The sequence below is a fragment of the Lepidochelys kempii genome, chromosome 18, assembly GCF_965140265.1.
Source record: "Lepidochelys kempii isolate rLepKem1 chromosome 18, rLepKem1.hap2, whole genome shotgun sequence".
Classification (NCBI taxonomy): Eukaryota; Metazoa; Chordata; order Testudines; family Cheloniidae; genus Lepidochelys; species Lepidochelys kempii.
The window spans coordinates 23272460-23296220 of NC_133273.1; the positions used below are offsets into that span (position 1 = coordinate 23272460).

The following is a 23761-nucleotide window of genomic DNA, read 5'->3' on the forward strand; positions in this document are numbered from 1 at the left end:
CATTTTTCTATGGTTCTCCAGGCGCTTGTGGATTATTGTGGGCATTTCATTGACATTAACGCAGGCTGGCCCGGTAAGGTGCATGATGCATGCATCTTTCAGAACACTGGCCTGTTCAGGAAGCTGCAAGCCGGGACATTTTTCCCCAGACCAGAAGATCACTGTATGGGAAGTCGAAATGCCCACTGCGATCCTTGGAGATCCCACTTACCCTTTAATGCCATGGCTCACGAAACCCTACACAGGGAGCCTTGACAGCAGCAAGGAACGGTTCAACAACAGGCTGAGCCGGTGCAGAATGACTGTGGAGTATGCTTTTGGCTGTTTAAAGGGCCGCTGGCGCTCTCTGTATGGGAAGCTGGACCTGGCCGATGACAGCATCCCTGCGATTATATCCGCATGTTGTACCCTCCATAACATTTGTGAAGGAAGGGTGAACGATTCACTCAGGCATGGAACTTGGAGGTTCAACATCTGGAGGCTGAATTTGAACAGCCAGAGAGCAGGGCTATTAGAGGGGCCCAGCGTGAGGCTGCAAGGATTAGGGTTACCTTGAGGAAGCAATTTGAGGCTGAAAGCCACCAGTAATGTCTGGTGCCCTGCACGGGAGTGGTTCCATGGTAGTGCTCTGCCTGCATGGCTACGAGCGCCTGGATAGAGTCCTCTTGGTGCTTCATTATGCTTATCAGCTGATCCGTGCTTTGCTGCCGGAGCACCGTGCTTTTGTGCTGGCGTGACTCATTCTGCTGGCAGATCCTCCTTTCACTGTCCCACCACTCCTGCACTTTTTGATTTTCATTACTTGAATGCTGCATTACTTCATGCAACATGTCTTCCTTGCTTCTACGTGGCCTCTTTCTGATTCTTTGGAGTCTTTCGGCAGGTGATAACACAGTCAGCTGAGATCTCAAGGTTGCATCTGTAAAGGCAAAATGCAACACTTGACAGAGGCAGCATTGTTCACAACAGACAGAGCAATGATTCCCCCGTACTTAAGGGCAAGCACAGTCTACACAATAGCATAATTTGCCCATCCCAAAGCAAGCGCACATAACCCACGGGAGCCCCAAAATGGTGAGTAAGCACAGGGTCAAGCGTGACTGTTTCATGGCTGTACTGTCCTCTGGGTATCTGTGCCTTGTGGAGAGCCAACAGCGGCAGGTGGCCCCTATACTGAACACTGTCCCCACGTTTTCCACAGGAGTTCATCCTGGAAGATCTCACTGCTGAGGGTGACCTGGGAAGCAAGGGACAGTCTTCTACTGCAATGCGGCTTCTGCCCTGGCCCACCTGCAACTTGCCTGTGTGCAGCAATGGTCCTCCCGCCCCTCACGGCACAGTGGCATGGACAAGTTAGCCTTATTGGAACAAGGAATAAAGTGGCTCTCCCAAGAAACCTGCACAAGCACATTGCCCAAGTTCTGGATGAGACCTTTGAAAAGATCACTGAGGCCAATTACCACGATGCGAGAGAGCAAATCAACGCCCTATTCCGCATCTAGGCATGCATGCAGCCCTAACCCTCCTAGCCCCAAGACCCCGCACTTTCTCCCCAAAATAAAAGCCGCTTACCGGGAACCTCCTCTGGTGTTTGTCCTTGTCCAGGCACCGGCCACTACGACTGGCTACCTTCCTCCTGGCTTGAGAACAGCCCCTGGCTGCATGCATCTAGGGATTCTGGGGTGTCTTCCTCCACCTCAGCACCCTCGCTCCCCCTTTGCTCCTCCTCCTCCTGCCTTGTTGAACTGGGCTCTGAAGTGTCCATGGTGGTACTCAGAGTGGAAGTGGGGTCGGCCCCAAGTATCGTGTCCAGCTCTTTGTAGAAAGGGCAGGTCGTGGGGGCAGCACTGGAGTGGCTGTTTGCCTCGTGGGCTTTGTGGTAGGCATTCCACAGCTTCTTCATTTTAACCCTGCACTGCAGTGCGTCCCGGTCATGGCCCCTTTCCATCATGGCCCTTGATAGCTGCCCAAGGGTATTGTAATCCCTACGGCTGGAGCGCAGCTGGGACTGGACAGCTTTCTCTCTCCCAAACACCGATGAGGTCCAGCACCTCGCCATTGCTCCATACTGGTGCTCGCGTGGCACGTGGAGGCATGGTCACCTGGAAAGATTTGCTGAGAGCACTCCATGCCTGGCTGAGCAAACGGGAAGGGGATTTTCAAAATTCACAGAGAATTTAAACGGTGGGTCTGATGGTTGGTCACCTGAGGGCAGGGCAGTAGAGTTCAAAGTGATGACCAGAGTGGCTAGAACTGGCATTGTGGGACACTTCTGGAGGCCGATCAGAGCGCACTAACAGACCAGGGCGTCCACACTGGCGCCATGGCGCTCCAGCGGGGTGCACCAAACGTTATTCCACTCACCGAGGTGGATCACCAGCAACACTGTAGCCGCGAAGTCGGAGCACTCTACGTGCCTTGCCAGTGTGGATGGGTAGTGAGCTAGGGCTCCCGGGGCTCCTTTAATGTGCTATAACTCACAAGTGTAGCCAAGCCCTGAGGTGTTAATTGTAACAATAGTAGGTAAATAATTTGCAGGAAGAGGTGCGATTTCCCTTGGGGCTGTCCCTTTTACATAGGGCAACAGCTAGAATCTCTTGTAATGTTCTAAGTACGACTTCTCTTGCTCCTGGACTGAAACGGCGACATTTGCCACAGTGCTGGCACACATGATACAGAATAGGTAAGGAACAGGTGGGTTTCTTGAAGGGAAGGATGCTCACTGTCAGCATGTGGAAATCATTTAATTTGATCCAACCTGCTTCTGAAATGTCAATAGTTATTTCTGCCTCATGTCTCCTACTGCACCCCCAAAAACAAACTCTGACAGAGTCAGAGCACTGATTGGGCACATTTTCCAGGTTCTCTGTAGCTCTTGGAGACTTCCACAGTGCTCAACAAAGACATACTGAGACACTTTCAATCCTGGTGTAAGTGGGAGCAAATCTATTCGCGTTAGGGACACTGCAGCACCATTCAGCAGGTCTGAATTCGGCCAACTGCTTTTATTGAACTGGCCATTGCACCGCCACTGAGGTTCTCCATTTTAAAGCACTGGGCAGCAACACATGAAGAGAAGGCAATTGCTATAGTCCTGAAGGTCTCTCTAACCAGATGGGGATGTCCCCTTTGGGAACTCCAGCTAGATTCTCCATGGAGCAACAATATGCCAAAGGGATGAAGCAGCAAAAAGGGTAAAAAACATTAACTTGCCCTGACCCTGGCCTGATGTTGTACATTACAGACATCTAACAGCCCATTATTTAAGCTAGATACGCTTCAAGGAATTCTGTCCCAGGAGATGGCTACGAAACACAAAGGAATAAGACTGTTCTGTGTTCACGCGGGGACTCTCTCAGTCTGAATTTACAGAAATTTTCCACTATGTCCAAACTGTTAATTGAACTGGGAAAGCCTGGGTTTTGGGAGACAGCTTCTCTCCACTCAGGGATGAGGAAATCTGACCCACATTTTCTCCTGTAAATGGCTTAAAAGCTATTTAATGAAATTTAACCTTTTGGTTTTTTTTAAACATTCCTGTGCAATTTCAGCTCCTTAAGGAAAAGAGGTGTTTTTCTTTACATTTCAGATTTTAAACCAACTGAAGCCAGAAGCAGAGCAAGTGACCTGTATACTAAGTTTACGTTTTGTAGCTTCATGCATTTCCCTTAGGGAAACACATTATAAAAACAGAGCGTGGAATAAAAGTGATCTCTGAAAAGAGCCATGATACAGTAGTAGATAAAACAAAGGAAATGCCCAAGATGGGGTTGAGATTAAAGGTAACATTTTCTAAAAAGGGACATTTTTCTTTAATCATAAGAGTGCGTCCACAAGCACTGGGCCTGACTCTGGAAGCAAAACTCCCCTTGACTTAAACAAAAGCCCACTCAGTCCTGTAAGCTTAGGCCTGGGTTTTGTGGGAGGTTAAATAAGAGCTTCTTTTCATTTTCATGAGAGTCCTGAGGGTGCTGCTGATTGGATGGGTCATGCACTCAACATGAAACCCTTGAGTTAGAGAGAGGGAAAGACAGCCAGCTGGCAACTTGGGAGGTGTTTTATACTTTGTTATTTAAGGACATTACTCAATGAAAGGAGCTACAGTAGAAGTCCTCGTTTCCCTTCTGATTTGACACATCAATTACTAAAATCCAAGAAACCACATGTTCAGTTGGCACCAACAAATCACAATGTACCAACCTAAAAATGTTAATTTGCCCACATTTTGGGGAGAGGTAGATTATTCGGCCACTTCCATTCAGATGTAGAAGTGTACGTTAACATAAGAATGGCCATACTGGGTTAGTCCAATGGTCCATCTAGCTCAGTAGCCACTGTTGGGAGACAGGATGATACCAGATGTTTCAGAGCCAATGAACAGAACAGAGCAATTATCATCGAGTGATCCATCCGGACGTCCAGTCCCAGCTTCCGGCAGTCAGAGGTTTAGGGACACCCAGAGCATAGGGCTGCATCCCTGATAATCTTGGTGCCACTGATGGACCTATCCTCCAGGAACTTATTTAATTTTTTTGAACCCACGTACATTTTTGGCCTTCACAATGTTCACTAGCAACAAGTTCTATATGTTGACTGTGCATTATGTGAAATACTTCCTTATGTCTGTTTTAAAAACTTGCCGCCTATTAATTTCACTGGATGACCCCGGTTCTTGTGTTACGTGAAGGGATAAATAGTTCCCTATTCGCTTCTGTCTGACCTTCATTTGGTAGGGGGAGAACTTGTAGGTGGCACACACATTGGTGATAGGACCTTTCCGGTCACACCAAAAAAATGCTATCTAAATTAGGGTCTCATACAAACTCTGGGCAGACTTTGATGGACACACTCATTTGTTACGCCAAATCCCCAAGTCTTTACTCAGGCAATGGAGTTTTGGTTTCAGAAATGAGTAAAGACTTCATAATTTGGACTCTACTGGTGGTAGTTAGGACTTCAATTTTATTAGCTTTTAAAACAAAGATTTGCTTGAGTTTGTCTCCAAAATTACTTTTCTGCACTGAAAACAGTCTGTGTCCAAAGCAGCTCCTGTTGGAGGAAGAATCCTATTACAATCCTGATTTTTAAAATTAATTGCTGGAGAAAGTTCCTTACTCTCTTGAAGTTTGTATTCATAAAGATTTCCTTTAAAAACCCCAGCACGCTGTGTAAATTCAGTCTGAAGGCATCTGCAAACTTTCCCTAGGATGTAACTTTAGCCAAATCATACTCTAATGACATGAGTTTACTGGCTATCGCATGTTCCTTTCCACTCATTTTTAAAGCACAACATTGGGTTTCTCTGCATTGTTTTTATTGCAGGATATTTTAAAAACTCATTTTGGCTAGAACCCTAAAAACATCCTGTCTCTTCTGAGCAGCTGGATAAAATTTTGCTATGGATGGAATATTTTCTAACAAGAACAAATCACATTAAGTTTACCATCTGCACTCTATACATTCTAAAATGGTTGTAAAAATCAAGGCTACTAGAAAAAAAGATTTTGATTTCATTACTTGTTTTTGAATGTGCAGTTTCTCTGCTCACTGAGGGAGCTGCATAATTATAGATTAATGCTGACATTAATCATGCCCCTCTGAGCTGGAATTTTGAGAAGCTGGTATTTCAGCCGTTATGTAATTTTCTGAAATTCCCCACCAGCTCAGACCTGAAGAGCTTTGTGTGTCTCAAAAGCTTGTCCCTCTCACCAACAGAAGTTGGTCCAGTAAAAGATATTACCTCCCCCACCTTGTCTCTCTACCAGTTCAGAGTAAGATATGAAGGGCTCACGACCAACACTTATACACGGTAAAGAAACTGGATCCCTCCAACTTTGGGATTCCATTTCACTTACAGACCAACAACAACATAGGCCAACTACTTTTACAAATGAGCTAACAATAAGCTTGGGAACCTTAAACTCAACTGGGCTAGACACTAAAAATCATGGTATTAATAAAGACACTGGATTTATTGCATATTACACAACAATCTGTAACCCACTAGCCTCCCTTTTTGTCCTGTGGCTGCAGGGTTTACCCTGAATGACCCCTAAGAATGTGTTAACTACCCATGCTAAACAATCTGTTCCACCTTGCATGTAGCACTGATGCTGGGAGTACCCTTCCCAGACCTGAAGAAGAGCTCTGTGTGGCTCAAAAGCCTGTCTCGTTCACAAACAGAAGCTGGTCCAACACAAGATATTACCTCACCCACTGCTGCAAATTAATGGTGCAAATATCCAGCACTCATTTCCAAAGTAATAGAAGGCAGAATTCAGAGTAACAACTGTGTTAGTCTGTATTCGCAAAAAGAAAAGGAGGACTTGTGGCACCTTAGAAACTAACCAATTTATCTGAGCATGAGCTTTCGTGAGCTACAGCTCACTTCATTGGATGCATCCATATGGATGAATATCACCTACTCCCTTCACCCCTATACCAGGTTGGACAGTCAATGAGCTTATACATCGTTTTATGTCAGCAAATCAGATTTTGGTAAAAATGTGTGTCCTGAAGTGACAACTCAAAATCTCAGTTATCCCAAACAACAACAAAGTCTGCAACTTGGGGGGGACTGGTCACACTGAGGCCTTGACAGCCTGTGCAGCAATAAAGAATATCCAGGGTTGTCAATTTTAGACAGCAAAGGTGAGTGTTAGGCAGACACAGAATTTCACTGATTCTGACTGAATACGTACTTCATGGTGCATTTAGCAGTGTCATTTATTTAGGTAATTTGTAACAAAACTGCACAATGTCAGGCATTTGTTTCCTTTAGTTTAGCACTGGCAGGGAGTACCTGCTGTGTGCAAGATGGGAACCGAACCGCATGAACTAAATGTTAAGTCGTCTAGGGAGCCCATACCAAGCTCATACCACAGATATTCTGCTTGCTTTTAAACCCACATGTGCTGCTCCATTCAAGCAGATTGGGTTGCATGCATGTAAATGAGAGGGAAACCGGCTCATTTAGTCTTTTTCTGCGGCATGCTTTCACCTCAGGTCAAGAAATGCTGCAAGCCTGACTCCCCACACGGCAAGGGGGAAACAACTTCATAAATGCTTATGTAAGCCCAAGTGCCCAAAAGGTGGGGGGGCCTGTCTGAACAGAACGCCCACAGAGCTCTGCCTCCAGCATCCATATCCCTAGAACCGGAACTTGCCGACAGGAGTTCTGCAGTGTGGTCGGGAGACTAGGTTTCCTCGTTGACTATTTTTATAAACAGGAAACACACCAGGAACACGAGACACAAGTTAATTTGATAACTATAGTTAATGAAGTTCTCTTTTCTCAAGTAGATAAATCATATATTGTCTGCCTGAAACATTTCTATGAACTGTTTTTATCTGACAACAAGTAGTCAGAATAACCATTACCGCTCCTTGTGACAGGGACGCCATCCCTACGCATGTATAGATTACCTATTATGGCCTTGGAATCCAATGGAGTGGGATAATATTTCAAGATGAACATTTTGGCTCAGTTTTACCAAATCAAATTCACTGGGACCAGTCTAGCAGCTAGGGCGCAGCACCAGACTGATTTCTCCAACCCGGTCTGCCTGTCTCAGTCTCGTTTCTCTGGCCACAGACTGGGCTTTCCCTTCACTTGGCTCCCTAGCAACCAGACACAGGTGTCATGACGGTGCTTCAATGCAACACTAAGAACGTCCAAAACATTTAAGGAGCGGCTTATCCCCTTATGCTTAGGGCTGGTCCTTTACCTTTTTTGATCTTCTCATGGAAGTTAATAGCATCCACAGAAGCTGTGACAATGTTGGTCTTACAATGGCGAGCAGCTACAATGCCAGCTACCTCATCCATTAACTTCATAGTGACACCTGCAAGGGGAGAATTACAGATTAGTGATCAAACTGAAGACAGGGTGACATTCCTCGACTCAAGGTTCTTCTGAAAAACAACAGTAAGATACATTTCAAAGAGGACAAATTGTAAATGAAGAGTTAGCTACTGCCATGGTTTCCTGCACTCTGAACGGGCATTCACTCTATCCCCATTCTGCAGGAGGCTAAACTCACTCGAGTGGAGGGGGTCGTCTCTCTGGGGCACAAAGGGCAGCAGACTGCGCTCCCCTCTCCACTGAGATGCTGGGAAAAGCTGACCAGGGTTGGGTTTGGGTCTGGTTTGAAATGAGGAAGATGTGAGCAATAGAAATTCCACTAACTAAACTTTTACAGTCTGTCCTCCAAAGAGGCCAACATACACTTGGCTTTGGGAATATACTCACTAGCATCTCTGCATCGTTTATTAAGAGACTACTGTACCAACTAGACACTTCACAGAAGTAACCGACTGGCATGGCCCCTGCCCACAGGCACTTAAATTGTCAGTGTAGCCACGAAGCAATGTGTATGGTTGACAAACCCTGGAAAGGATGGATTGACAAGGAATCAGGATAACAGGAATACACCCCCACAGCCAGCCAGCCAGCCTGAAGGCACAGGTACATTATAATAAATATCTATAAACTGCGTCACTGACCCCTTTATTGCAGGCATCCCACAAGGCATGACTGTCCAAGAGGGATTCAAATGAAAGGATGGTACTGGGTTGTGAAGCAGGTCAGCAAGGGCATTCCACAGCCGGTTATACTCTGCATGTAGCGCACGTCTGCACTAAAAACTTAAGTTAGCCTAAATTGACTTACAGCCACCACAGCAATTACTGCGTGGTTCACGTCCACACTACCCTCCTGTCGCTGGTGCACTTCCATTGACTTAGAGGGGCGGTGTAGGGGCTGCCCTGAGGCTCCTGGCTTCCTGCCAGGCTGTTGCCTGGGCTCCCTGGCCCCCGCCAGGAGAACTGCAGCCGCTGGGGTTCTCTGCTCCTGTCCCCACGAGCCCGGCAGCCACCCAGCAGGGACCAGAGAGGGGCAGCCATGCTCCTGGCAGGGAGCAGAGAACCCTGGCAGCTGCGGTGCTCCCGGTGAGGAGCTAAGAGCCTCGGGGGACAGGCCCCAGGCTCCCAGCCGGGAGCCTCAGTGTGTCTGGGTTCCCAAGGGGAACAGGGAGCTAGGCCCCTGGGAGGCAGCCCAGCTGGGAGGGAGGAGCCTGGGGGCAGACTGGCTCTAGCTGGAGCCCCTGCCCCACCAGGCTTTCTTATCAATTTCACAGCTCTAGTATGGAGCCATGAAATTGACAAGAATGACAGCCCACAGCCAATGTAAGTATCCCGCAGTGTCTACCCAGCCACTGCATCGCCCTCCTACATCGACATAAGCCTTACACCTCTTGTGGAGATGGAGTTATGTCAGTTTAATAGGGCGCTTACATCGGAGGGAGCAAGGCTGCAGTGTAGACACTGACATAATTAGGTTGAAGTAAGTTGCCTTTTGTCGACCTAACACTGTAGGGCAGATCAAGCTTAGACTTCATTACTAAGCAGTTCAAGCTTTAAGGTCTCATGTGGCATAGTTGTATACTGCTCCCCAGTTATCAGAAATCTAATATGTTAAGAACACAGTCTCTGTTGCCTTTCACGGGCTGAAGGATTGTTCATTACACTCGCAAAAAACAAGTGAAGGAAGCACTGATCATTTGCTTGTCTACCCAATGTTTAGCCATTACAGACACCTTATTACATAGCCTTTTGGCCTGACAACACGGCTTATAACAGCAACAGAGTCTGTGATTGAAAAGAACAGAGATGCAAAGGAGACCCCACCCTGCTAATGGATTACAGTTTATTTTATTAATTCAACTCGTATCAAATGTGACCTGTAGAGCTCCATTCTGTGGTGATAAAGGCAGACCACCACCCAGCTTCTCTAAGCACTGCTCCGATGTCTGCATACACCAGGGATATTCAGAAACAAATGGTCTGTCCTAGAATATGCTACAAGGACATACAGTCTTTAAATCATAAATTGCAGGTTTCACAGCCATCAATTGCTAAAAATACTGTCGCGGTTTTGTTAAAAGGCACTGAGGCAAAAAAAAAAAAAAAAGCAGTACTGAGCACCCTGAAATATATTTAGCACAGTCTTCAATCAAAGGTAACCTGCACTTCACCTCAAAAGCTCTTATTCCCACTATACCCAATGGATGCGAAAATGAAACTATCAATCTGCTGTTTATCTGCAAGTCGGGTAATTTATGCCTTTTACTTCATGTTTTCACACAATCAGATGACAGATTTGTGACCCAGTTGTACAGTACTGCAAAGAACGGGCAGAGAAAATTTTTCAGGTAATCCAAGCTGAATCTTCGAGTCACTGCCAGCAGAATAACCATGTGAACCAAATGACAGACAGAAAGATGGACCAATAAACATGGAGGATCTTTGTCTAAGGTATTTTGTGAGAGTCAGCACTGTACTGCATGCTCATTTTGGGATAAAACTACAAAACAACCGGAAACTTAAGGGCGCAATCCTTTTGCCAGAGACCAATTACCAATGGTCACGGCTGTGCTCTGCTTTGGACACGGACACACTGGCATCCTCCGACTCTGGGGACAGAGGATAAGGAATTATTTGTATTACCCTGATCCCACTGAGCTAGGCCCTGTAGAAACACCTGCAGAGATCTCCTGACCTGAAAAGCTTGCTGTCTCACAACTGAATGGTTTATGATGATAGAATGGAACAACAGCTAGCAATGCACAACTGTTTGAAGTGCAAACCCCCCTAACCTTACAGGGAATTCAGCAGAACTGCTCAGTTTTCTGCTGTCCAGTCTATACTAATAGAGAGGGAAATCAAGTAATGAAGTAAAATGAACTGTACCTTTTCAGACATCACGCCCCCGCCCCGACACGCCCACCCCCAATCCCAGTGCTCCTCATGCTCAGTTCCAGGACATTTCTTCCTTCCTGCAGATGCTGACTGCTCTGCAACCACTTACAGTCTTTCCAGATGCTGGTGCTTAAAATAAATTGTTCCCAATGGATTTCTACCAAAATTCCATTCCTGCTCATTTAATTTCATCCAACACATCCCTTCCACTAGGAAGCTTTTCAAACACACCACGCCCAGGAAAGGCCTAACAGCGTTTCCACTAAAAGAAGGTTGCCACTGGTGGCTGAGACTCCTGCACATTGAAGGAGTTGCAGAACCAAACTCTGGGGCACCAAGCTCAGATCCTTAGGTCTCTCTTTTAACCTCATTCCCTTGAGAATTCCCTCAATTCCCCATCTGTAACATGAGGCTAATACCACCCCCTCGCCTCATGGTGGTGTTGTGAAGGTAAGTGTTTGCCAAGAACTCAGATACTAGAATGATGAGTGCCATACAAAAAACCCTTGATGAAACTGATAATTCTGACTTCAGAGCAGGGCTTGAATACTACACAATAAATAAGGTGCGCACACTGAATCATGAGGATAAAACAAGATACTGAATACCTGCTCACTGGAGTAAGCACCATCCACCCTGTGCACTTAGTGAGGGAACCTTAATCCTTGCAGCTCCTAAATTGTGAGTGCTTGATCGTGTAAGCTTAATACCGTTCTTTTAACCGTTTTTGCATCAGATTTCGTGGATTTTTTTAAAAAGCAAACCGGAAAAAAAAAACAAAAACAAATTCCTTCATGTGGAATCATACCGACACACCCACATGGTTCATCAGCAGAGTGGGAACCTATAGATCCACTGCACAGACCTCTGCCACCTGAACTGAGTAACTGATAGCAGTAGTAGGCTGTCGCCCCCTTTGTGTACCAGCACTACTGGGAGAGGAGACACTGCCACTGGGTCTCACAGATATTTTTAATAGCAGAGGAATGGAGACACTCAGGAGTTTTGGGTTCCATTTCAGGCTCTAGTGGGGAATGTGCTCTAGGACACAGACTTCTGCCCTTTCCTGCCAAGCTTGATCCCTCCTGCACCCTCCCCTCAAACCTCTCCAGTCTCTTCCCCACCCCCAGCTCCTTGCGCCAGTCCCATTCTCCTTGCCCACCCAGTCCCAGGCCTCCACTCCCAGCTCCCGGCCCAATCGGTCTCTCCTTTCCCCTCCCCTCTAATCCAACACTTCCTCCCCAGGCTTCTCATTCACTCAGTATCCCCTAAGCACATCCCCAGCTCCTCCCTTCTGGCTCCTTGCTTCAGACTCTTTGCCCAGCCAGTCCCAATTCTCCCCCAACTCACAGGGGGACATTCAGCCTGGGGCACACACAGGGCATGCCAAATTTCAGCCCAAACAGCTACAGTTTGCTCAAAAGCACCTGGAAACAGAGTCTTGTAATGGAAGGTGTCAGGCAACACTGAGAGGCAGTGGTACCAGCCCCTTCTCTAGCAGAAACCGGCTGCCACTCTCTGTACTAACAGTGCAGCAGGTACGAGACACTTCCTACAACCCACTTCCCACAGATTAAGGCATTTAAAGCACGTTCCCCCTTCTTTCGAGAAATGAGCGCTAAAGTAATAGTGAAGTCGGACCATTCATTCTTCACGGCGGTCTGGATGTCTGGTGAAGGGAACTCACCTTCTGTGGATAAGCAAGCTGTTTTATACAGGCTGCATTTATCATATTCTATTGTATGTAAGATGCTATAAATAGCTTAAAGATTTACTAACACAAGGCAAGTCTGCCAAGTACAGTTTATTAAATATGTCATTTTATTCCACTGAGATTTAGCCCTGCTTGGCCTAAAGCAGAGCACACTGTAAGATTCCACTGACAGAATATCTAACGGTTACTAAAAATAGCACAGCGCTGCAAGCATGCGAAAACGGTGACATCCTCTCCAGCTCCTTTTACTGCTTCAAAGCACAGGATATGAGCTATAAAGTAATAAAATTGCATTTTTCTTCAAACAATAGTTTTTCTACCAAATATGGACAGTTCAGGGAGTAACATGGAGGTTTAACACCTTTATTTCCCCACCTCAGTATCTGCAAGCTTCTCAGCAGCGCTGCTGGAACAATTTGTATAGTGGGGATGCTGAAAGCCACTGAACCTGTAAATCCTGTATATAATGGAAACCACTTCAAGCCAGGGGATGCAGCAGTGCCCCCAGCACCCTAGTTCCAGCACCTATGCTTCTCAGAACAAACAATATTAATCCACGTTCCTGACAGCATTGTGGGGATCTTTGACTAAGTGCGGAGCAGAAGTATTTGTGCCATTCCTCTTCTAGTCAATGAGAAATTCATAGGAGAACTCTCAGTATCTCTGATTAAGCACTAGACCAAGATTCTGAGAGAAACCCAGAATTTACTGTACGCTCTGTACCATAAGTGCTGCTATGTGAACTGTAAATGTGTGTGCAGCTGTAGATGTTTTAATCTGTTTTCCTATTTTGTTACGCACATTTGTAGAATGCTTTGGGATCCTGCAGGACGGAAGGTGATGTGTACAGCTACACAAAGCCACACATTGATCTATGAGCAGTCCCAGGATAGACAAAGATTTTCCCCCAAGGCCAATATTCTTTTGCCCCAAAAATCTCTCTGCACTTTGGATTATGGAACCAGAAACCCAATATTATATTCCGCCCTCCTTCATACAAACAAAATCCAGAAAGGTACTAAACTACTTGCATCTCTGAATTTGACCCAAAGTGGAAGAGCTCTCCTTTTACATCCAAATTCAATTACATTCTCTATACCCACTGCTCTCATTACAACTGTCAAACCTGGTTAGAGCAGAAAATGCCATATCAAGAAACGGAGACAAAGAAAATATTCTTATAAAATAAACAATCCCTCGCTATTTTTCATGTCTTCATTCTGGATCTTTGGCTTATGCTGCACCCTCTGTTAGTGCCAGAGGGTTGAGGGGTGTAGGCTGGATGTTACCTACGCTTTTGTCCACTGCAGTTGGTATTGATCTGACCTTTTTACAGTGTATTTGGGAACTCTCATCTACTTTCCCTTTCTGTACACACCTCTTTCCAGGTTCACACTGTAAATCCTTGCCATTTTCTTATTTCTCAGACAATGGATGCTGCCAACCAGGGGAACATTACTTCAGCAAATTACAGTAATTGCATGTTCTGTATTTATAATCTGAGATTTGCAACTTAAAAGATAACATAATTGTAGGATTTACATTACTCAAATGTTCACTTTGTTCTTTCCCACATTAAAAAAAGCAGCCGTGCTTGGCCTAAATGTGAATCCAAACATCTGGTACTGCAGATATTTTTGAATGTAACATTTAACTGTCTGTGGATCTTAAATTGACAGCATGTTGACTATCTTTGAAAACATTGTTAAAAATAGATCCTTAAAACAACTTTTCAAAGGCATCTGATGTATGACGAGGTCATGTTTTTCTCCAAACAGGAGCTACTGGAGCGTTCTGAACTCATGAGCAATGCCTAACCTTAATTGGCCAACACAGTGAAGAAAATCTTCCCCTTTTACCTTTTACTTATCAAAAGTTGGGTAACTGATGAATTGGGAAGAGTGTGCCTGTATTATCTGTATTCTAGCAGTGCTTAGTCATTCCAGTCCTGGCCCTACAGTCCATGCTGCCAGGTGTTGTACAGACAGCACACAGTCTTGGTGTCAGATAGGAAGACAACACAGATGAATGGAGTGGGGGAAAAAGAGGTAACAGTGAACAGAGCTTAGTGGGGAGGAAGAGGGAGAAGTCTCAGCTCAGCACTTGCCAAAACAAATGCCAGATGGGAGTGATTTGGAGGCATTATGCCAGGGGTAGGTTTCAAGGAGAGAGAACGATCTAACAGTAAGCATTAAGAGTAGGACTGGGAGAGGAGAGTATTTCATTTATTTTATTCCATTTTTGATTGAAGGGTTTAGTTTTTTTTAATTAATAGCCTGATCCAAAGCCCACTGAAGTCAAGAGGAACACTCCTGTTCATGTTAAAGGGGTTTGGATCAGGCCATAGAGTAGGGAACAGCATGCAAAAAACCAAAATACCTGCCCCTGATTCTAACACTACACACCAAAAGGATTTCAGATTACTTTAAGGCACCCAAAGTGCCTTCTAGGCTTTTAATGGGTGAGTTAAATAAGCCCCTCTGAATTGGGGCTAAAAGTTTATAAAAAATGTAATTATATTTTATATATAGATATTTTTAAAGTTATCAAAATATCTGTATCAAAAGACTTCTTGTGAATTATATATAATTCACAAGAAGTCTTTTCTAGCATATTCTCACTGCTTGCATCTAGGGGGAATACTGCAGCACGTTTGTACCTGTATTTTACAATTAGGAGCCTCGCTGCACTTCTCTATAAAAGGCTAAGTGGTGCCTGTTCGTGCCATTAGCAAGCTGAAGATTTCTACTGCTACAGAGAGGCCACCCCACCAAACAACGGTTGGCAAGAGTGGGACTTGGGATTTCACTCAAATGCTGAATATCTAGATTAATTTATTCCAGGTTATCTCTCTCCCCTCCCCCCCCCCAAACACACCCCTCCTCACAACAGGAGCTGCCATCACAAGATGGATTGCTAGATTGACTTAGTTGCATTTTGGTAAGTGCCTCCTTAAACTCAAACTGCCAGTCTGTAACTGGTTACACTGATACCCCCATTCTACACTTGTTACAGCAATGGTACAGTTGGGAGATTATTTTACCTTTCTTCAATAGCAGACCACCACAGTGGTTAGAGCTGGACTAAACCCAAGCTCTGACTTACTCTATAAATACCATCTGATTCTGCTTGAAGTGTATTATACTACTTGTCACTATGCAGTGTCACTGCCATTTGCTGTGCATGATATTCACTGTCCATCCTCTTAACTTACTTTTAAGGGAGATTTGGGGGTGGGGAGACTTTGCTGAGTTTTCCTTAAACCCAGAATAATCAGGAGAAGCATATTGATTTAGGCACCAAAGAGCTGTCAAGTGCTGACAAAGCTTTGGGCAGGAAAGCATTCTGTTGGGGAGAATAGAGACACGGTAATGCAGTTTTTACTTCCAGGAGATACGGAAGTATCCTTGTCTTCAGGCTTCCCACGCATCCATAAAATGCACCAGAACTCAGTACCTCTGGAATGAAATATCAAGCCAGACACACTAAGGCCTCATTCAAGCAGCAAGGACATTCACTATGTGAGTTTAATTAAAATGGCTAACAAGGAGTCAAAGCCCAACAAATACTTATACATGAAAGCTTCCAGGGAAACAGGTGGCCCAGAGACAATACATATGCATGAAGTGTTAGCTGGTTAAACAGAGGATATTGTGTCTCAAGAACTGATCACACACACCACACTGTTCAAGAAGAGTCTCCTGCACCAGATGAGACAGAAATGCCAAACTCTGCATATGCAGCCACTGAAGAAACCTATTAAGGAAATATGATTGAAATAAGCAATTGGGTGGATTGCTGAGACTCACTGCCACTGGTCAAGTGGTCCACGGCAAGTGTGTAATAGAGTCTGTCTACTGTGCTAGACAGGTGTCCATGTGCCACAAAAGCCACCCTCACAACTGTCACCAGAGGTGGCTCTTGAATTCAGGCTCTCCCAGCGTAGCTTGCAAGGATGAAGAGGGGTGTCATAATGATGAATGGCTTAGCACTACAGCTGTTTGCTTGCATCCCATCCTGTACACTGGAGTTCCAGTTATGAATTCGCTCCACTTCTCATGCCAAGTGATTTAAGTTCTCTCCCACAGAAACACCAGTGTTACGGGTATAGTTACTGATAGCAGCAGCAATGCACATGTCCTAGTTGTGGGAGAAGCAGATCCCCTATCCCACATTCTGGTTCTCATCTAACTAATCTCCTTGATCAGTCAGAACAGGCTTCATTTCCATAGCACAAGGATTGCTCTGGAGAGGGAGATAACAGTTTAGTACAGACTAGCTCTGAAAGAGACATATGTGCACGTCTCTGCTTTTCCACGTTAGCCATTATTGCTAGCCTGTCAGAGACAAATGAAATCACATTAACCCTGATTTAGAAGAGGGCTTTAAATGCAGCATCCCATTACTCTTTAGCTAAAGCCAATTAATCACACCCCCAAAGGGCCCATCAAGTCCCTTGTTCAAATCACAACAGCTACTTACTATTACCAGCTACACACAGAAATCTCAGCCAGCGCCTGTATGCAAGCAGCTCTGTGTAAAATGGAGACACTGACACTTGCAGGCCAACAATGGCTGCATAGAGACAAGTGTTCCAAAGCTGAGCTTTGTGACGTAAAGCATTTACACAGTTTATGGGACGTCACTGACACCCAATACTTACTGTTCAGCCTCTTCAACCCCATCAAGGTTGGGGAAGGTCAGCATTATAAGACTGGACCCTTATTACATAGAAGTCTACATTGACTTCTTCTGTGTAGTGCAAAGCACCCAGCATACTGACCAACAAGAAATGGGTCAGCAGACCCCGCTTCTTCGTACCTGACAGGCCTTACTCTTTCCCTGATCACCATCAGCCCGCTCTCTTTTGACACTGTTAAGGAAGCTGTACCTGCTGGAGCCAGCACTTCCTCCCTTTGATTTCTAACAAAGTGGACTCTGATGGGGTCTGGCCAGAATCTCAGCCACTCCCTATAGACATGGAATTTCCTTCTTCTAGGTGCTGGTGGAGTAAAAAGGAGATGTGTCCTGTCTGAAGGGGGCCAAAGGGCTTTATGCAGCAGTTTCTCCTCATGAGCAGGCTCCAAACACCAACAACAGGCAGGAATCTGCCTCTTCTCTCACAGTCCGAGGGACTAGCAATGAGAGAGACTTAACTCAGCTAGTCCATCTGCATGTAACTCCTCCCCTTTGCCCAAAGGAAGGCTATTTCCTACAGTGCATTGGCTCGAGTTAGACCATCAAAGCAGCTAAAAAGTCAAAGTGGCCCCAATCCCTGGTAATGATGTAAACCTTCCACTAGGCTGCCAAGAGATTGGGACTGCCTAAGCAGCAGGCTAGAACCCGTGTTTGCTGAGAAAGCATTTGGAAAGCAAGGTTCAATTTGTCATCGCTGTTACGGTTGAAATGTTCTTCAGGGATCTGGCCCCTGAATAACCCCCCGAAGGCAGGGGCTTAATGCACAGCAGAGTATTAGTCACTGTAACGAGGATGGCAGAATTCGGCTTCAAGTTTTGCTCTTTTCAGGGTTCCCTTTCCCCCTTGCTGACTACACACAACCCAGTCATATTAAAATTATCCACAGGCAACAGATCATGTGAGGCCTCAACGGGAAATCAATATCTGTAATAAGCCTGGGAGACAAAAGCAACCAAAAGCAACTAGACTAACTCTGCCCAAGTTTAACTCTACTCCAAAGTCACCGTGCAGGGCTATCAACTCAAAGAAGCCTGGCAGCCTTCAAGCTATGCCTGCCCTATTAGAATTAATGTGATAAAAAGCTGCCCCTCTAGGAGCATCCCCTTTACTTTCCCCACTTCCCCCCCACCCTCCAAGGGTTCAGTGTGCAGCAAGCTCCCTGTGTAGGAAGCCATTCCACTGTGCTCAGCATGTCCGCCAGGGAGGTAAGGTCATTTAACCAGTATGCATTCTTCCCTTCAAACCTCCGAACTGAACCAACTGTTGGCATGGAGTTCTCCGTCACCATTGGCTGAAGAATAACCCGAGACCCGGTGCTGCACAGCCATAAGGCTGTCCCCAAACCAGTCCACCACGCACAGCTGAAGTAGCTGTTCTAGACTGTTTTGGGGGGTGGACAGAGGTAGGATGTTGCCAAGCTGTGTTACATCCTGAAGCAAGCAGCCACACAATAAACAGGGCTTTTAAAGGGGACCCTGACCTGCCTTCCCTTAAATGCCAACATAGTCACTTTATAGGAAGTGCTTGTGTTCCCCAGACTGTTTTAATTACATAATCCCAGGCGGCAGAGGAATGCTTGGTAATGACGAGTTACTATAGTAATCACTCATTTTATTAGCATCACAAATGGTACTGACTCACCTGCCAGAAGATACAATATTTCTTCCTTTTTGATTAAGGAAATCTCTCAATAATGGAACCACCACCATCACTGCTCTAATTGTTTCAACTTTTACATACACAACTGCAGTTGCACTGACGAAATCACAGTTTGATGTTAGTGACTCCATGAGAGCACTAACCACTGTGACGAACACAGCATTAACTCGGTCAACTGCAGACCTTACAGTGGCTAACTCACTCTGTCATACACAGTCCAGCAATATTGCAATCCCAGTTTTCAAAAGAGTCATGATGCAGGCTCCCCCAAATTGATATTAGCTTAAAAAGAATTTTAAGTTTTCATTTGCCTTCTGTTTACACCTTTCAGCGTCCCTCAGATCACATCGTGAAGCTGGTCTCTACCACCAAGAGTGCTCGAAATGGACATTTTTAAAAGGAAAGCGGAGCTCCATCAGCAACATCGTTCTGCATGGAATGGTTATTTACTCCATTCGCCGATCGCTCCTCCTTGACATCAGGGCGGAAAGAAAAAACACAAACCCTGCAAGGGTTGGCAACACCACGTAAGGCGCCCAGAAAAATCAACGTTCCTGCACGCAGTTCCAGAGCAACAGCTCATTTCTCCACTAGCTACAACTGATCGTGCAGTGAAGAGTTACTCCTACAGAAGTGATTACACTAACGTCCTGTTACAAGCTCCCAGCTGCTCACTGAATGCTTTATGTGTGTTCTCAAACAAGACTTCGCATTCACAGCCCAACAGGGCAATAGAGGGCCCCTCGTTTGTCCCTATATATAGCTTGTTGCTACTTATTTTGACTTCAGAAAGTACAGAAAAGAGCTATCCGTTCCCTGCTCTGGTCCCCTGTGCAGGCTTTCCTGAGGATTCCCATTACTCAATCCACTAATTCCTCAGCCCTTAAGTACATGGCAAAGGGGCATGGAAAAGGAGCCAATTGCTATGGTGAGCAGAATCAGAAGCAGGCATACGAAGGAACCCTTCTATTGAAGAAGCCAGCAAAAAAGGAGGGAAAGAGCACTGCCTGCTTTAAGTTAGTCTGGGTTCCAACTCACTCCCTTTCATCTGAATTTAGTTACTCCTTTGAGCCCTCAGAGCCCTCCAGCAGCTGGGCAGCATAGCTCAGTATTTCAGAAAATGGATGAGGACACCAGGACTGGTCAGACAGCGCAGAGCAAACCCTTGATTTCAAAACCTCCATGCTCACCAAGGCAGAGACTGGAGCAGAAATTCAACCTCCTATGGAAGTATCCAATTAACATTACATGGGACCCAAATTCTTGTTGAACAAGTGAATTGAGATCCAAAAACTCAATGGCATGTCTGGTTACCTAGCCATAATGCGATAACTTCTGAATCCGGTACATGATCAACTCCTGAGTACCAGGGAATGTTCTAGGCATCAATGGAAAGGAGCCTGTTCAGTTTGGTGACAGATTTTCATAGCTCCCATTTGATGCGGCAGTCATAGGAGCACTGGGAGAAAAGAATATGGCCAGTCACCACTCACTCCCTCAAGTTTGTTTGCATACTTCACTCCCATTTGTTGAAATGAGTCAGCAAATGAAACTGCAGGTCAGGACTGTGGGCTTCGGCAGCCGTGGGGGGCCGGGGTACAGGACTGGAATAGCGAGGCCTGCTTCAGATTAGGATCTACGTTGGCTGAGTAGAATAAGGCTGGAAATTTGCATGACGTCTCCCTTCATACTATGACTGACTTAAGCAAGATCATTTACCTTTCCCAGCACTAACATTAACACGGTTGCATATGAAAGAGAAATGAGAACCAAGTGTGGTGTTGGCTTTCACTCCTTTCGAAGTGTATGGAGATGTCTCACAGACAAAGGTAGAGTTAGGAAGGGGAAGCGCTTGTATGACAACTTCTTACAAACAGAGAAAAGCCATTTCAAAAACTCCTCATTTTAATGAGCTTGGGGAAAATGCCTTCACTTCCCATCTATTAATTGAGTAAGAGCAGCAGCTGAAGACGTTTGAAAATGTAAAAACAAATTAGAATGAATAAGTAAAGTTTCAAATGAATTTTAAGGCAAAAACTTGTAAGCACAGATTAAAGCTAGAGGTTGAATTTAAACAAAGGTTCACACAGTACACTGAACATCACATTTTCACAGCAGACATCACTCCACAGCTTTAGTGGGATTTTTCCAGGACCCTGTGACTTACACGGGGTTTTAAATAGAACATGATGCTGTGTTTGCTGCAGCATCTGTTGCTTTATGCCACTTAACCCTCACAGCTGCTAATTATACCTTGATTTCTGGGGATGATATCCCAGTTATATTTTTGTTTAGAAGAGGAGCAGGAAACTGGATACATTTGCCTGTACAACCCTTTTGAAATTGCAGGTGCTCAAAACTGAAGGCTTTCATTTCACACGTTCTGGAATCAGACTGTGTGCATCTTCCACAATGTGCTATCAGCAACACCATTCTGCTTGGAATGGTTATTTACTCCTGTAACACTTCCATTCTCTGATTACTCTCGTGACAAGATCCAGAATGAGCAATGAATTGGGCCTGATTACATCTGCATACTGGAGAAAGTAGAGCCATCAAGTTGGTTTTGCTTACTAGCAGGTTGGACTTAAATTTGTAAACTCAAAAGTAAGGGTGTTGCTTTCTCCCACAATTCATCCAAACAGTTTTATTCTCTCTTCCTTTACGTTAAGACAGATTTGATTTGCTCTTATGTGATCAGTATTTAAGGGCACACCTCTCAATTTAAAAACTAAACTCTGCTCTCATTTATTTCCCTGTCAGCTATCAAATTCTCTTCTACATGGGAGAAACCAAAAGTTTAATTATTCACTATTCACATCAATTGAATGTGGAGGTATGTCTGGCTGCATGTTTCTGCCATATTCTAGAGCTAGATGTTAGTCACCTCACCTTTGAGTTCCATCTATACAGATGGCGTACACATTTTAGATTACAGCATTGGCCGTACTATGTCTGGTTAAGACGTGACTGTGCAGAGCTTTTGTTAGCCAAAGGCACCAGACTGTTTCCCCCCCTCAGTGTATACTTCCTTTGCCAGAACCCTTATAAATTAACATGCTATAGTTTATATGTAGAGATTTCCAATGGACAGGCATTGCTGATGACACTGCGAGCGGATCTACCCATTATAAAAAGTTTTTAAACTCTGTTTAAGAGCTGTACAACAGATACTGCCGAGGGATTTGGAAGATGACACATGGCAGGGAGATTGCCCTGTGAGAATTGATGTGAAAGTAATTTTGACTTGGCTAAGTTATGACACACAGAACCCTATTACATAGCCAGCCCTGGTGACCCATTAAAATGGGGGCATGACCCACTTTGGGGTCCTGTCCCACAGTTTGAGAACCGCTGCTCTAACCTCAATATACATAGCTAAAGCTACTCTCTGGATGCCTGATTAACTAAAGAGCATATTAAAATGTAGTAGGAAGGTCAACAATAAGTGAGGCTAAGGGCTTCTCCATTTCTTCAATGTGGCTATGCCCCAAATCTTTAGGGCTGGTTCCAGTGGCTGCAACAGGAGGAAGACACCTGGTTCCCCACACTGGAGTGAGGTAATGAAGACATTTGCATAACATGACACATTAGCAAACAAAGAAGCTAACTGAATATCCCCATGCACTTTAAGACTTTACAAGGAGCAACGCTGCACTCCTTCCATGTAAATAAAGGGGCATGACCATTTAATGGCTCTGCAAAGAAAGCATTTATTGAATTACTGCTTCGCTAGAGTGTCTGATTTATTTAGTTTCAGATTCCTTTGTAGGTAAATGAGAAAATTGCACCACTCCATTATCTTGAGACCATTACTCTGTTTATCCAGTCTCAATACTCCCGCACGGCATGCGCTGTTCTCTACTGTAGTAGATGACTGTGCTTGGTGTTATTAGGCACAGCTTATGAATCAATTGTATGTATCACACTAAACAAGGAAATGGTGCATTGTGAAGCTGCTGCTAAACAAATCCCAATTACCAGTTGAAAAGGGAGCATATGTCAGTAGAGGCTTTTTGCATAAATTGACAAAGATGTTGCAATTATAGAAAGTTGAAGTAATTTAGCATCTAAATATTCCTTTCTAGTCTGAATGTGAGTTAACAGGCACTTGAATGTTATTGATCCTTCCAGAATACCAACAGGAGTGGCTCATGCAGATATCAAACTCCGAACTAGTGAATAAGTTTCACACATTGGTACATTAAAGTTGCACTCATTTTTGCATGCAAATGACGTTATAAAACTACTGTTTGAAGTGAGCCGAAACCCAGAAACCAAGACGCACAAGGGTAAGGAGAAAGTGTCATGCAACAGCATCCAAAGCAACAGGGTCACCATTTAGGTGATTTTATTGCAGTTAAAGTCACTAAAACTGAAGTACTAGGAAAATCAGAGCTGGAAAACCAGTTCCTTCAATACAAGGGAAGTACTTTACAGTACAGGCGTTAACAAATCCAGTTCCTATAGAAGTAGATACCACACACATATATTTAGTGATGTAGCAAATCTGTGCATATGCGTTTAGAATTGATGCAGCACCGTGGGTACGCAATATACTCTCCTTGGGCAGCACTTGCAGAGCTGGTATCACACATGGTTACAAGTCTCACTACCAAAGTAGATGGGAATTTAGACACCTCTCTCTGAAAAGTGCTCCTAGTATCTCAAACAATTCTCAGCACAACCTAATCTAGTCTGGCCTCACTGACTCACTTTGTATCTTCACACAGTGCCTAACATAAGTGCCTGGGCCACAACAGGGGCTCCTAGGTGCTACCACCCTACAAATAAAAAAAATATTATATTTTCCCACTTCTGTTCTTCTGTAAGAGCCCCCAAGGGCCTGTTTACACAGTCCACGGCAACGAGCCTCCCAGCCTGGGTCGACTGACTCAGGTTGGCAGGGCTCGCACTAGCGGTCTAAAAATA

The 23761-nt window shown here is 44.9% G+C and overlaps 1 protein-coding gene across 2 annotated transcripts in view; it reads right to left on the reverse strand.

Moving 5' to 3' along the window:
- The window catches only part of ACOT7 (acyl-CoA thioesterase 7), a 108263-nt gene that overhangs the window by 28549 nt on the left and 55953 nt on the right, over nucleotides 1-23761 (reverse strand). For both annotated transcript variants that reach the window (XM_073316627.1, XM_073316626.1), the window contains one exon: nucleotides 7728-7844. In XM_073316627.1, the coding sequence (XP_073172728.1) occupies nucleotides 7728-7844 (117 nt within the window). The remainder of the gene's footprint in view (nucleotides 1-7727; nucleotides 7845-23761) is intronic.